This window comes from Lipotes vexillifer, unplaced genomic scaffold (assembly GCF_000442215.2).
Source record: "Lipotes vexillifer unplaced genomic scaffold, Lipotes_vexillifer_v1.1 scaffold559, whole genome shotgun sequence".
Taxonomy (NCBI): Eukaryota; Metazoa; Chordata; class Mammalia; order Artiodactyla; family Lipotidae; genus Lipotes; species Lipotes vexillifer.
Genome location: NW_006781351.1, coordinates 2,450,041 through 2,465,450, shown reverse-complemented (window position 1 = coordinate 2,465,450; position 15,410 = coordinate 2,450,041). Strand labels below are relative to the sequence as shown.

The window sequence follows — 15,410 nt, the reverse complement described above, 5'->3', positions numbered from 1 at the left end:
GTTCAATAATTAATTAAGGAGAGTGAAAGACTTGTGACTAACTAGCATATATGTGGTGTTTGAGTGTGTGTGGGTACATGTACATTTCAATCATTTGCAGGTAATGAAACGTAATTCTATTATACCAAAAGGATTTAGTTAAATTAAAAGGAAATTTCTTATACCTCTGAAGTATAACTACCATATAACCTTCAAGTGAGACTGAAATCAACTCTACAATCCTACCTAGATGAATATGCTTATATAATAATATTCACAGGCAAGCATTTGTATAGTCTATTAATGGCTCTCATGCACACCAGAGTATGCAGATGTAAGCACCCATGCTTGCATGGACAAGCACATATGCAGGAAAGAAGAGATCAGTTCATGTGGTATTCTTTGCTGAATCTTCAAGGCATACTACTTCTATGATCTCACATTCTGTGATGATTTCCTGGTTTTTCAGTTTAAAAAATGAGTATTATGTGATTGGTTTTTTAAATCTCAGAAATATGATGTAGATTATGTGTGATTATTGTCCAAGAAAAAGATTAGGACATCTGGTTACAACAAATCATTCAATCTTGTTATTAGTTTAGCACGTGATAAAGCCAAAAGATATGATGCTGCTGATAATAATAACTAATACTTGATAGTGCATTGCAATAATAGTTTCATTTACATATTACTTCATTTCACTTAATTTTTATTTCAATTCATCCTCACAGCAGTATCTTGAAGTTGGTATTTTAAAGTTCATTTTAGAATTAAAATCTGATGCTTAGAGTGCTTGTGTACAGAGGATTAATAAGTGGCAAAACAGAGATTTGAATTCAGGCCTCTATACACACTCCAGTACATATGAAACTTCATGAGAGAGTGATTGCATTCATTCATTATCTGGATGGATAGGAACAGCAGAGATTATATTACCTTGAATGTGCCAGCCTTGAAATTTCAAAAAGATAGATTTAGAAAGTAGACAATTATACTAATATATATAAATCACCATGCTTATTTTTTCAAATAGATGACTGATAAAAATCAGTAATTTCTTAATGTTGGACTTCTTACGTCTTATTATAATTAGAATTGTGGGGTTTTGCGATTAGATGTAATAATGAATATAGAAATTTAAATACCTTATTTGCATTACATGAACAGTGATAGTGATAACTAAGGAGCAAAAGAATTATACCACCAAAAGATTTTCCAACACTTGAAGTTAAGCCAGGATACCAAGGTAGTGAGAATTAACTTTCAACAAGGCATTCGTTTCTCTTAGATTATCACATTTTGGAGATATTACAAATACCTAGAGCTGATAATAAAACACAAAGAGCATAGGGTCACACAAAGATGATTGGAATTCAAGATCTACAACTTTCTAGATGAATATCCTTTGGAAAATTAATTCATTTCTCTAAGTTTCAGTTTTCCTCATCTCTAAAACAAAGAAGAAAACAATTTGAAGGGTTCTTGTGATATTAGAAATAACATTAATAAAGGGGCCAGATGATAGTGCATCTTGAATGAGAATCATTATTATTACTGGAAGTTGTAGGGATGATGCTGGTGGTAGTTTTTTTAGACTCTTCCTCATGAGGACAAGATGAAAGTTTTAATTCACACAAGCACCACTTAGGACCCTCTTATCTCAGGGCCATTGGTTACAGCCAGCTTCACAACAAATATGAGCCTTTGCTAGAGTAGGAGACCAGCTGTATGAATGTGGACACATGTCTTTCCATCTGTTAAGACCACTTGGTTGTTCTTAAATTTTTATGTCCTGCTCCTAGTGAATCAGTAGAAACAAACTGATCAAAGAAGGAGGAAAATCTAATTTTAGGATGAAGCACTTCAAATGCTGTTAAACTAGTACCAGCTATAAAAAGCTTTACCTTTAAACATTCACTTTCTGAAACTCCCTGAAAGAATGAAAATGACAATTTTCTCAGAAATATCAAACTTTCAATATATCTGAAGCCAAAAGAATCCTTCAAGGAGAAACTAAGTATTGATATTTCCTAGGAAAGCTATGAACAATTATAATTATCAAGAGAAGCTCATATTCACATTTCACATTTCTTATATACTTATGAGCAGTAAATTGTATGTGATTATTCATGCATAGAAATGAGGAAAAAAGTTGACAATTAATAGTTTTATTCCATATATGTCAATGGCCAAAGTAAATAGTTCAATATCTCCAAATAAATGTCTACTCCAGATTCTACTTATTTTGAGGACACTTTAAAAGTTCACATATCTCACATCATTCAGATTTTTTCTCCATCCATTTTTCCATCCTATCTTAACTATAGGCCCACCTATACAAGAAAATTGGCACAAATATATATATATAAGTACCTTTTACAGAATTTGTGCATTAACCAACTGTGGCTAATAATGCCAAAGTCGTTCAATCTATCCACCCACCATAAACCTAAGATTAAAGAAATACTGAGAAATATGTCTTCTGCCAACAAACTCAAAATTCAGAAGCTTTCCTTTTCTCTTGGCTGCATGTTTTGGTAAGAGACTATTTCCTGCCATACATGGAAGTAATTAAGTATTTATTAAATGTAAGTTTTGGCAAAATGAAAAATTGTATCACAAATGCAGTTGTACTCTGTCTACTGCATGCTCCCACTCAGCACTGTAAACAATTTTCCATCCTTCAGAATTATATTCCAGAAGCTCACATATTTCCATTAAATACACAATAAATGAACTACAAAATAAAAACTACGGTCTTACGCATTGTGCTGTAGGTGGATGTCATGGTGATCTTAAAATACAAGTTTACATTTCTGAATAAACTGAATTCTAGTTAAGTCATGCTGACATGTTTAATAGTCTCACCCACATGGCTGGGGTAAAGATCTTATGTGTAGTTGTTAAGCCCAGTGGTTGAAACTATGCTCAGATGAAATATTTTAACTAAGAGAAATGCTTCTGAAAAGGTTCATGTGAATGATGCTTTTTAAGTGAAAAGTTGTATGTAAATTTAATTACATTCTAAACACTACAGAAGTGTTTTCTCTCTAAAAGGAATACTGTAGCAAGTTCTTTGTTACAGGAAAATGATTATTCCCCAGTTTATTTGTTTGAAAATCCAGCTTTTCATTAATTGGATTTCCTTAAAAGCAAACTTGTCAAAGCAAAATATTAAAAAAATTTAGTGTCAATTAAAATGGATCTTATTAGAAAACTGAATTTGCTTTTGGACTGAAACATTTCTAATGAACATGTGAATCACCCACCTTATATAGTTTTCATGATAATAAAGTTATAACCAGTAAATCCTAAACCACTAAAGTAATTCCAGGCCTACAATAGAGATAAACATAAACAAACAAGCAAACAAATAAAACCACCAAGCTAATGTATATGAACTTAAAAGACAACAAAAATTTCAGACAGTATTTTTTTTAAATTCAGGATATGATCTCAAGTGTTTGACTATCATTTTTTTTAACCCTAAAAAATAAAGGAAACTATATAGTGAATCTGTATGATTTTGCACCCTTCCATCCAGCCTTCTTTCTGTGCTGCCCAAAGCTTGTACCTGAAGTGACAGCTAAAATAAGAACTGGACACACTAAACAAAGAGAATTACAAATCTTTTATATTAAAAGTTTAATCACTGCTGTGGAAGGGGGATTAAGTTTAGGCTATATCTGTAGAACTGTCCTAATAATACTAAAAAAAGGCTGAGCTTATGCTAAAGATTTCTTTTTTTTTTTTCTGAATCAAATAACCTAGATTGCTGATTACAACAGTCAGAAGGCTTTTCTTTCATTTTACAATTTAGATTTCCTCTGTTTAGTAAGCAACATTGATATATGACACCAAGAAATACATTTTCTTTTTATCATGCCAGAGAAATTTCTGTATGTAAATTTTGGATATTATTGGTTTGGTTTCCCAATTTTGTTTTCTGAATAACAAGTGTATCTTTGGACCTGTTTTTCTTTTTCAGAATTTTCATCAAAATTCAGAAACTTCAGCAAAAGGTAAAACACACATGCATACTAAACAAATTATAAAACCAAAAATAATTTATATTTTTCGATTTTTCTCCAAATATTATAACACACACCAAAAGAATACTTTTGAGGGAAAAAATGCTTTGTTAAAACTTTATTTACTGATGGAAGTGATTATTCTGCAAGTGAATAAAAATCCACACTCCCTAAACTTTTGGTCTGAGGTTTTTTAAAAATAGGGAAAGTCAAGAGAGCTATAAAAATTAAAGGAATACTGAAAATATCCTTACAACAATTCCAAGAAACTATAAAATTTTATTTAGCTAGTTATATTTTGAAGTAAGAGAAGTCAGAAACGCAGCAGATGTCTTTCTTCAAAGTCACAAATTTCAAATTTAAATTCAAGTTCTATTTGAAAGACCAATTTAACATAACAGGTAGGAGGATTCGGTTCTGGAATAATTAGTATTCACAGAAGCTCTGAGCCTACAAAACTGCAAGCCACAGGAGGACTTTGCCTCTGTAGAAAAGAGGAGAATGTGACAGTGTGGTGTACTGTGTGGTGTAGAGGAATCAGGCAGAACTGGTTTTGAATTCCCACTCTGCCCACTTTTTGACTCTGATCGTAAAGAAGTAAACTCTTTGATCCTCAGTCTTCCTAATATGCGTAAAAGATAGGATAGTATGTAAAGTGCAGGGTGTGGTCAGGGTTGCTCTTGTTTGCACAGGCAGATGGTATTTGGCTTATGAACACTTATGAGTATCTTTAAGGAAATGGTCTGACTCACAGATGTTCAACTAACACCCTTGGATTCAAAGGTGACAGTGAAGCACAAATGATAACCCCAAACTGCCCTCCACCCGCTTAGTGGTTTTCAGTAGAAAGTTATGTACAGAGGGATACCCACTCAACTCTATTCCCACCACTCAAAAGAAGACATTCAATTACATGGGAAGGACTCCCCCACTTCACATCATAGAGGAAAATGGGACAGCAAAGGATATGGGACAAAAAAAACCTGTGCTAATGCAAAAATCTAGGCATTCATAAAACTCTAGACCACCACAGAATAAGGGGAGAGATAGACACAATGTTTCTAACAATGTTTCTAACACAGAGTCCAAGTGAAAGTGTGGAGTGAACAAGCTGGAGGTATGCTTATATGAAACAGGCCCTTTCTTCCTTTCTATTAGGAATGCTGGAATAAAATCCCCTCATCCCATGTTCCTCAGGGGTTGGGATATGAGATCTCACAAAACTGCACAGAAATGTTCCCAGGGACTTATATTCTATGCTAAGTCATCACAGAGAAGGAATTAATTCTATGGATAAAAAATTCCCATCCACAGCTCTCATAAGCTTTTGATAAATCAGAATTCTCAGTCTGCAAGATAAATATATTTCTTTCTAATATTTTATTATGTAGAAGGACCTTACAGCAGTTTATGGAGCAGAAAGAAAGAGTTTGCTGAAATGACAGCAAAATGAAATGAACATTTGCCAGCATATACATGCAGTTGCTTTCTATTCAGGTACTCTGAAATAAAATTCTAGAACACTCTTTACACAAAATGTTGATCCAACAATAAGCCACTATTATTGATTCTTATACTTAATATTCTTATTGATTAACCTCAATATACCTTGAAGCTGACAGGTTTGATCATACCTGTGCTCTACACCAGTGGTGAACAAATCTGGCACGCTGCCTGTTCGTGTGAACAAAGTTTTTTTTGGAACATGAAAAAAAACCCAGATTTTAATGCAGACTATGTCTGCAAGGAAAGTACAGCCTTCACTGGACACAAGAAGCATTGGACATAGGATGTGACAAACAGTAATGCTACAGAGACCATTTTCCTTTCAAATGTACACTAGAATAAAGTACCCCTTCATTTCCAAAAGAACCAAAACAGATTCTAATTAATGCATTTTAATTGCCTATATATTGTCATTGTTTCTTTATTTCCTGATAACTATAATTCTTTTCTCATTGCAAAATCAGGTGTGATAAGTATTATTTCTCCATATTTCACCACCAAGCTCAGTACTTTGAGTCCTTAATACATTTCTGATGATATCTGAAATGCATTTTTCACCCAGAGTTCTGGAAGTAAAGCATAATGCATAAGCACACATCCCTATACTACCTCAAAGACACAAATTATAACCTAAAATTGTATTTCAGCACAAAAAGTAAAGAGTAGAGTTTGAGTAATTATCCAAATAATTAAGATTCTCCAAAATGTGTGCTGGAGCTTGAATTAATGAGATCTCTCCCTCAAGTTTATGATTTGTGTATTCATTTGCACAAGATTGGAAATTATTAACGAGAAGTTTGTGCTTCCTGCTTCAGAGTACCAACAGCACAATCTGGGGACTGGAGAAACAAGATGTTTCTATAAATTTAAAATTCTCTGCCTCCTGTTGTTCAGGAGAATCCCTGTTGGTTGGCCTCCAGAGTTTGAGGAGGCCTCTTTAAAGACTATTTTTATGCTGCTTTACTCTTCTGTTTCATTAATTGCTACTGCTGATTTCTCAGAGAATTTTAATTACAGCTCTTTCACTCTGCTTGTCACCTCAGGCTGTTACAACAAAGGACACAATTTTAGAAATACAGCAAATAAGGAAAATTTGGCTATCTTGTGAATTCTGTACAAATTTATAATAACTGTGTTGAACAACAACATGTTTAATTAGGGGCAGAGCTACTGAGGGACAGGATGTGGGAAGAAGCTCCACGCTGAAGTTGGCCTCTTTCCTGAGTATCCAAACGCCTGGGCACTGGAACACTGCAGACTGTTGGAGGAAACATCAAGCTCTTCCTGCTATTTTCTTTTCAAACCAACTAGGAACCAAAAAGCAATTTATGCTTGTAAACTACTTACGAGAAAGTGCACGTGTTTGAAAAAACAGCAGTACTGTGTGATTTGACACTGAACATGACTACGCCAAATCTGTGACCTGTTCCGTTCCTAATCTTAATGGACATTTCTGTTTCTATAACTTAAAATATGAAAACCTTTAAATATGGTACAGTGAATAAACACGTTATGTGAATTAAAAAAAAAAGATCTTAACAACATAAGTTCTAAGGAGGTGCTTACCTGTTCTCTCAACGTCTCCTCAGCTTCCCAGGGTTCGGCCACCTCGCTCTCCTGGGTTGTGGCCCCCGGGGGACTCGGAGCTGCACGTGGCCCAGCCTCCCGCGGGGTTGGGAGCAGGGCTGGGCAGTGGAGCCCCGCCCCGGGCCTAAAGTCGAGGACCCCACCTGGGACAGGTGAGCACCACTAGCCTTGCTCAACCTGTGGAAGAAGAGCCTGCAATCTGTAGAAGAAAAACTCGTGTTCAGGCTGGACCCTACGAAGCCAAGGCCACGCGGCACATCTTCCTCATCAGACACTCCCAGTACCACGCGGGCGCCTCCCTGGAAAGAACCGCCCTTTGACCCCCCGAGTCGTGAACCGGAAGTACTAACTGGCCTGGGACTCACAAGCTTGGAGTTGAAGTTTAATAAAATCGTCCGTCCGTCTGTGACCAGCGCTATAGAAACCTCCAACATCATCAGCTAACACCTGCCAGGCGTCTGGAAATTCAGCACAGCCCTACTCGGAGGAAGGCGGCCCGTTGAAGCCGACCCGCCAGGGTCTCGCGGGAAACGGAGGCTGTGCGGAATCACGAGACTGAGCTCGAATGCAGGCCGACTTCTGGAGCTGCATCTATGGGCGGACGGCAAGCATCTTCAGCCACTACACCTAGAGCGGGCGCGGCCGTTTCCTCCACAGGCGGGCCCCGCGCATCCCTCCGCCTCGGCCGCATCACCCACTCGGTGGTCCCGCCCGAAGGCCGAGGAGCTGTCCGGACGCTCGGGGACACGGGCTTCAGGCCTCCGGACCGAAGGCGGACCCTCTGAGGGCCGCCTCGAGGGGCCGCTCTTCTCCTCAGCTCTGAGCCCAGCTACCTGTGTGGGAGCCGGCGATGACACAGTTTCTCCCCTCTGACTTCCCAGCATGGGCAGTACTGCCGTTTCGTTTCATTTCTCCAGGACAAGGCGTTGGAAAAGTCGAAATATCTAAAATTCGGCATATCAGTACATATTTCTGGCCCAGGATGGAAAAAGGAACGTTCAGGTCGTATCTTTGGCAGGGTTTTCTGCGTCGCTCTCATCTAACAAGACGCACCTGTGGGGTTTAAGGAGGCCTTTTGCGGGGGGGGATTGGACGAGGCCTGATGTATCAAGGGGTCTTGGTCATGACCACAGGAGCCTTGTGACCCGCGACCCTCGAGACTTCGTCAGCAAAGTCAGGCACGGGTGACTCAGGAGCAAGAGGGCGCCAGAGCTTCCATTCATGGCACTTCGCTTTATACATTCACCTAAGACCCATTGTCACTTAAATATGTGTCAAAGATTTTCCTCTTCTAGGTTAAAAAAAGTAATTTTAAAATATAATTTTTATATTTGAGATTATTTAAGTTCTAAAACATTATAGTTGAATATTAAAAATAATTACAAGTCGTGAGCGTTATTATGATTATCCGCCTTCACTCATTCACTACTGCATACAAAATACCAGCAGTGAGTGTTATTCACTGGCCCCACTAAGAGTCTGACAGTAAATCCTACCCCAGGATGACGTTTATCATCCTCATAACCTTCTCCATTGTCATGGCGCCATCTTTCCTGATTTGGATCAGAGTCCCCCAGTTCTGCCTGGTCCATTTCATCAGCCTCTTCTGCTTCCTTCCCCTCAGAGAGGAGTTTTTCCAGCAAAGCGTCTATTGGGAGAGAGAACACCAGTCTCAGAAAAATTTACCTTAAATTCGATGATTAAGGGACACTTTTCATGTGCTCTACAGTAAATTGGCATGCCTTAATTTAGCAGATGCTTGGAAACTCCTGGCCTCTGTACTTAAACAATTTTATTCATTTTTTTTTTTCCTTCATGACAAGTCACTTCTGGGAATAATCAATAGACTACCTTTAAATAACTAATGGTAGAACTCAAGTACGGCTTTGATTTTGAAGAAATGTAGTAAATGTCATGAATCTTTCACTTTAAACTTATTTCAGATCCCAGCCATGTACTAATACCATTCTCTTTTTATAGCAGCACAATGTATATGATTAGTGTTCAGTTAATGGCAAACATCATAGCATAATCAAACTTATTATGATTAATTCTTTAGATGGAGTTTGTTTAAAGTACTTATAAGCCATGTGGATAACATGTTCCTTGTCTGAAAATTAATTCTAAACAATAATAATCTAAAACAAAAATATTGCAAATTACAGTTGATCAGAATGCCAAATTAATAACCCAAAACTCTGATTTGTGATTAAAGGTTGTGCTTCCCAAATTTCTGCAACTAAAGATATGAAAGCTTATTAACTATCTATACTACTAGCAGCTAACCCAGGCTGCATACAGAGGCACAGATGGCTAATTGGCTTCAGTTGGTAGAGGGTCATTTAAAATAAATTTTCTTTAAATTTTGTTATAAAAATTTTCAAAGCTGTAACAGATGGTTTTATGATAAATATTGCCCGTCACAGATGACCTGACTTCTATCCCTTTCCCCACCTAGGTTTGATAGAAAGAGTGACAACTGAACTATCTACCTCCATCTACCACCTAATTGATATCTATTGCAGCAGCTTTTATGCAGATTTCCAGCCTCTAAATGCACCTGTGCATAGTGTTTCCTGTGTAAATCTGGGACTCCATTCCCACCTTAGCTTCACAGTGTATGCAGCTCACAATATTCCAGAGACCTGGGTGCACAGGTAAGTAATGATGAGTTTTTTGCAAAAGGGTTAATTAATTTTGTGTAGCTTCTAATTGAGTATAATTTGCCTTGTTCTTATTTGCAGGAGCACATAGTTTATTTATTTTGAAATTTAATCAGCATGGATTTATCCATATTCTTAAAATCATTTACAACTTTATTTCCAGTGCACATTCCTTTTCCCTCAAGTCTTCTCCCATTCTCCATATTAAAAATAACTGCATGTTGTCCATGTATCATTATGGAAACAGGAAATGCTCCTCCTACTTAGTGATTGCCCTAAATTTTTCATTTTTTATGTTTGAGTTTAAATGACTAATGCCAATTAACACAGAGCAAGATAGCACACACACATACAGGGTGATGGAGAGTATTTAAAAATAGAAAAAAAGTCACTTTGATCCCTATCAAGTTGTGAGCAGTAAATATTTTGTGAGATTAGTACATTGATAAAGTGGGAATTAGCCAAGAGTTATTTGAGTTACAATAGAAATTAACCACATTTATGCATGGAACATTGCCAGATTTTAGGTTGACTCTGTTATATAGTATTTTCTTGAATAACATAATTAGAGTAATATTATAATAATTTTTAAAAATTCCTTATGGATTAAATCTATAAGAAAATACTGATTAAATCAATTAAAGTTGATAAGAGAATAGTAATTTTCTAATGGATTTATTGTACCCACTGCATTTAGCATCTCAAAGAAAGGCTAAAAGAAACAATTTTAGAAAAAAGAGAAATAATTTTTTATCTTGGACAGTATTTTTGCAAATAACAACTGTACGAATATTTAGAGAGTTAATTATAAAGGAAATTTTACCTTCATATGTAAAAAAGAAAAACTATCATCTATCTGTCTCACATATGCATTTCTTTAAAACCCATGGGAGGGCTTCCCTGGTGGTGCAGTGGTTGAGAGTCCGCCTGCCGATGCAGGAGACACGGGTTCATGCCCCGGTCTGGGAAGATCCCACATGCCGCAGAGCGGCTGGGCCCGTGAGCCATGGCCGCTGAGCCTGCGCATCCGGAGCCTGTGCTCCACAACGGGAGAGGCCACAACAGTGAGAGGCCTGTGTACCGCAAAAAAAAAAAAAAAAAAACCCATGGGAAAATTGTCTTATGCTTTTTCTTAATTTTATGAAGAATTTTAAGAGGCTGATGTAGAATCTAACAAATTGCCACTCTAATGAATGTTCTCATAATTTTTAAATCATTATTATATCCTTATTAATTTTAATTCACATGGAAAAACTATGTAGCCAGATAAATACAGATAAAGCTATATGCATAGAGCATGTATTCAGTATTTATATATGGTGGGAAATTTAGTTCTGTTTATTTTTTTCTATTGTTTTTCTATTCTCTGTTTTATTTATTTCACATAATCTTTATTATTTTCTTCTTTTAGTTTTGGGCTGAGTTTGTTCTTTTTCTAGTTCTTTGAGTATAAATTTAGGTTATTGTGATCTTTTTTTTAAAATTTTTTATTCTTTTTTTATTTTTTTAATTCTTTTTTTAGAAAAATTTTTTTGAAGTATAGTTGATTTACAATGGTTTGTTAGTTTCTGCTCTACAGCAAAGTGAATGAATTATACATATACGTATATCCACTCTTTTTTAGATTATTTTCCCATATAGGTCATTACAGAGTATTGACAGGAGTTCCCTGTGCTATACAGTAGATCCTTATTAGTTATCTATTTTATATATAGTAGTGTATATGTGCCAATCTCAATCTCCCAACTTATCCCTCCCCACCCAAGCTTTCCCCCCTGGTAACCATAAGTTTGTTTTCTACATCTGTGACTCTATTTCTGTTTTGTAAATAAGTTCATTTGTACCATTTTTTTAGATTCCACATATAAGCGATATCATATGATATTTGTCTTTCTCTGTCTGACTTACTTCACTCAGTATGATAATCTCTGAATCCATCCATGTTGCTGCAAATGGCATTATTTCATTCTTTTTTATGGCTGAGTAATATTCATTGTATATATGTACCACATCTTCTTTATCCATTCATCTGTCAGTGGACATTTAGGTTGCTTCCATGTCCTGGCTATTGTAAATAGTGCTGCAGTGAACATAGGGGTGCATGTATCTTTTCAAATTATGGTTTTGTCTGGATATATGCCCAGGAGTGGGATTGCAGGATAATATGGTAGCTCTAGTTTTAATTTTTTAAGGAACTTCCATACTGTTCTCCATAGTGGCTGTGCCAATTTACATTCCCAACAATATTCCCTTTTCTCCACACCCTCTCCAGCACTTATTGTCTGGAGATTTTTTGGAGATGGCCATTCTGATTGGTGTGAGGTGATACCTCATTGTAGTTTTGATTTGATCTTTCTTCTTTTAATGTAGGCATTTATTGCTTTAAACTTCTTCTTTTAGTACTGCTTTTGCTGTATCTCCTAAGTTTTGTTATGGTGTGTGTTCATTTTCACGTCTCAAGATATTTTCTAATTTCCTTTTTGATTTCTGTTTGACCCATTAGTTGTTCAAAAGTATTCATTTACTTATTCATCTCACTTATGTGGAATCTAAAAAACAAAACAAAACAAAATGAAAAGAGACTCTTAGAGAACAAGTGGTTGCCAGAAGGGAGGGGTGGGGATGGGGGTGAAATAGGTGAGGGGGTTAAGTGGCATAAGCCTCCAATTATATAATAAATAAGTCACTGAGATGTAATATACAGCATAAGGAATATGATCAATAACATTGTAATAACTTTTTTACCCATACAGATGGTTACTCAACTTATCGTGGTCATCATTTCATAATGTATGCAAATATCAGATCATTATATATTACACCTGTAACTAACATAGTATTGTACAACTATATTTCAATAAAATAAAAAAGAGAAACTAAAGAGTGTTAATTCCCAGTAACTTGAGAATTTTCCAATTTTATTTCTGCTACTGATTTCTACTTTTATTTTATTGTGTTCAGAAAATATACTTGGCATGATTTCAGTTTTCTCACATTTGTTAAGACTTGTTTTGTGACCTATTTTGTGATCCATGTGCACTTGAGAAGAATGTGTATTGCCCTAAGCTTGGGTGGAATGTTCTATAAATATTTGTTAGGTTCATTTGGGCTATAGTATTATTCAAACCCTCTGTTTCTTTATTGGGCTTCTGTCTGTTTGTTCTATTCATTATAACCAATATTGAGATCTTCTGTTAGTATTGTGTTGTTGTCTATTTCTCCTTTTCATTCTGTCAATGTTTGCTTAATATATTTGCTTCAATTTGGGGTGCATGTATATTTACAACTGTTGTATCCTCTTGATGAGTTGACCCCTTTATCATTATATAATGTCCTTGTCAGTTGTGACAGTTTTAACTTAAAGTCTATTTTGTCTTATATAAGTATGGCCACTGCTCCTCTCTTTTGATTACCATTTACATAGAATATCTTTTTCTGTCCTTTCACTTTCAGGGATGTCCTTAAATCTAAAGTACATCTCTTGTAGACAGCGTATGGTTGGATCTTGTTTTCTAATTCATTCAGTTATGCTATGTCTTCTGATTGTAGAATTTAATGTATATTTAATGTAATTAATGATAGGGAAGGACTTTCTATTGCCATTTTTTCATTGTTTTCTATCTTGTAGCATTTTTGTCCCTCTTTTCCTCTCTTGCCATTTCCCTTTGTGTTCTTTTGAGTTTTTGTAACGGCATACTTCAATTCCTTTCTTATTTTCGTTTATCTTCTATAGATAGGTGTTTTCTTTGTGGTGACCATGGGCCTTACATAAAACATCTTATATTTAAAACACTGTTTTAAGCTGATAACAACTTCAATCAGATACAAAAACTCTACTCTTTTCTTCTCCCTTCACCACACTTTATGTTACTGATATCACAAATGGCATCTTCTTATATTTTATATATTTTTATAATGAAAGTTTTTCCATACTTTGTCCATTATATTCTATCCAGAGTTAAAAGTTGTTCATGTACCACCATTACAGTCTTACAGTATTCTGTATTTGTCTGTATATTTTCCTTTACCAGTAAGCTTTTATACTTTCATATGCTTTCCTGTTGCTGTCTAGCATCCTTTCATTTCAACTTGAAGGACTCCCTTTAGCATTTCATGTAAGTCAGGTCTAGTGCTGATGAACTCTCTCAGCTTTTTACCTGAGGAAGTATTTATTTTTCCTTCATTTTTGAAGGACAGGTTTGCCAGATATAATTTATATTTTTTTCTTTCAGAACTTTGAATATATCATTTCCACTCCATCTGGCCTTTAAGGTTTCTGCTGAGAAATCTGCTGAAAAACTGATGAGATCTCTTTTATGTGGCAGATCACTTTTCTCTTGCTGCTTTCAAAGTTCTCTCTCTGTCTTTGACTTTTGATGTTTGATTTTAATGCCTTTTAGTGTGGTCTTCTTTGGGCTCATCATAGTTTGGTCTGTTGGGCTTCTTGAAACTGAGTGTCCATTTCCTTACCGACAATTAATAAGTTTTCAGCCATTATTTCTTCATATCAGCTTTTTGCCTCTTTCAGTTGTTTCCTCCTGGGACTCATATAATGTGTATATTTGTCCTGTGTGTCCCATAAGTCCCTGAGACTTTCTTCACTCTTCTTCATTTTTTTTTCTTTTTGTTTCCCTAACTGAATAATTTCAAATACCTGTCTTTGAGCTCACTGATTTTTTTCTTCTGCTTGATCAAGTCTGCCCTTGAAGCTCTCTACTGATTTTTTTCAATTCAGTTATTGTATTCTCCAGCTCCAAAATTTCTGTGTGGTTCTTTTTAATATGTTTATCTCTTTCTTGATGTTCTCATTTTGTTATATATAAAATTCTTTGTCAGGTAGTTCATATACTTCCATTTCTTTAAGATTAGTTTCTGGAGATTTATTTTGTTCCTTTGCTTGGGCCATGTTTTCCTCTTTCTTCGTATACCTTGTTTTACTTTGTATTGGGATTTGAGCATTTGAAAAAAACAGCTACCTCTCCCAGTCTTTATGGAGTGGTTTCATACAGGGGAAGAATCTTACCAATCAGTCCAGCTAGAGATTTGGGGGGCCTTTCAAATATTTTCTGTAGATGCATATTCCCTGGGCTTCTGTGATGCACACTACACTTTCCCTGCTCCCCTCTCTTCCTGCCAATGCAGAGACCATCAAGCTGCATTAGCCTCTGTCTGCTGCCCCACATATCCTCTGGAGTGGCAGCAAGCCTCCCAGCTCTTCTTTGTTCTCCTAAGTCCATGGTCCCCAGGCATTTACAGTATATCATACCCTGTCAGCATTCTGAGACAGAAACCATTCCCTCAGGCAGCACCCCCCAGAAAAGCTGCAACATTGGAATCACATTCCAAATCTTTCCCAAGGGAGAAGCTGGGAGTTGGGGGTTTTCTCCTATTCATTTTGCACTGAGCTGGGGGCAAGTGGTGAGTGAGTTTGTGCTAGTTCAAACCATTGCCTTTGTTCTCAGAGTCCTCCAAACTTGCACCCATTCCTATTCTGAACTTAGATTCAGCAAGAGAGAAACCAGTCCCTTGGATAGACCCCTAAAAAGTCTGAATGTTAGGCATATGTTCTAGTCTTCTCTTTCCCAGCCAAGGGAGAAGCTGGGAGCTGGGAGTTTCCTCCTGATCCCACAACACTCTGCTGTGA

The 15,410-nt window shown here is 36.3% G+C and overlaps 1 protein-coding gene across 3 annotated transcripts in view; it reads left to right on the top strand.

Annotated features, from left to right (window-relative positions):
* The window catches only part of PIK3C2G (phosphatidylinositol-4-phosphate 3-kinase catalytic subunit type 2 gamma), a 324,948-nt gene that overhangs the window by 53,376 nt on the left and 256,162 nt on the right, over positions 1-15,410 (top strand). For all 3 annotated transcript variants that reach the window (XM_007454609.1, XM_007454608.1, XM_007454607.1), the window contains exons 9-10: positions 3,968-4,001; positions 9,562-9,760. In XM_007454609.1, coding sequence (XP_007454671.1) covers positions 3,968-4,001; positions 9,562-9,760 — 233 coding nt within the window. The remainder of the gene's footprint in view (positions 1-3,967; positions 4,002-9,561; positions 9,761-15,410) is intronic.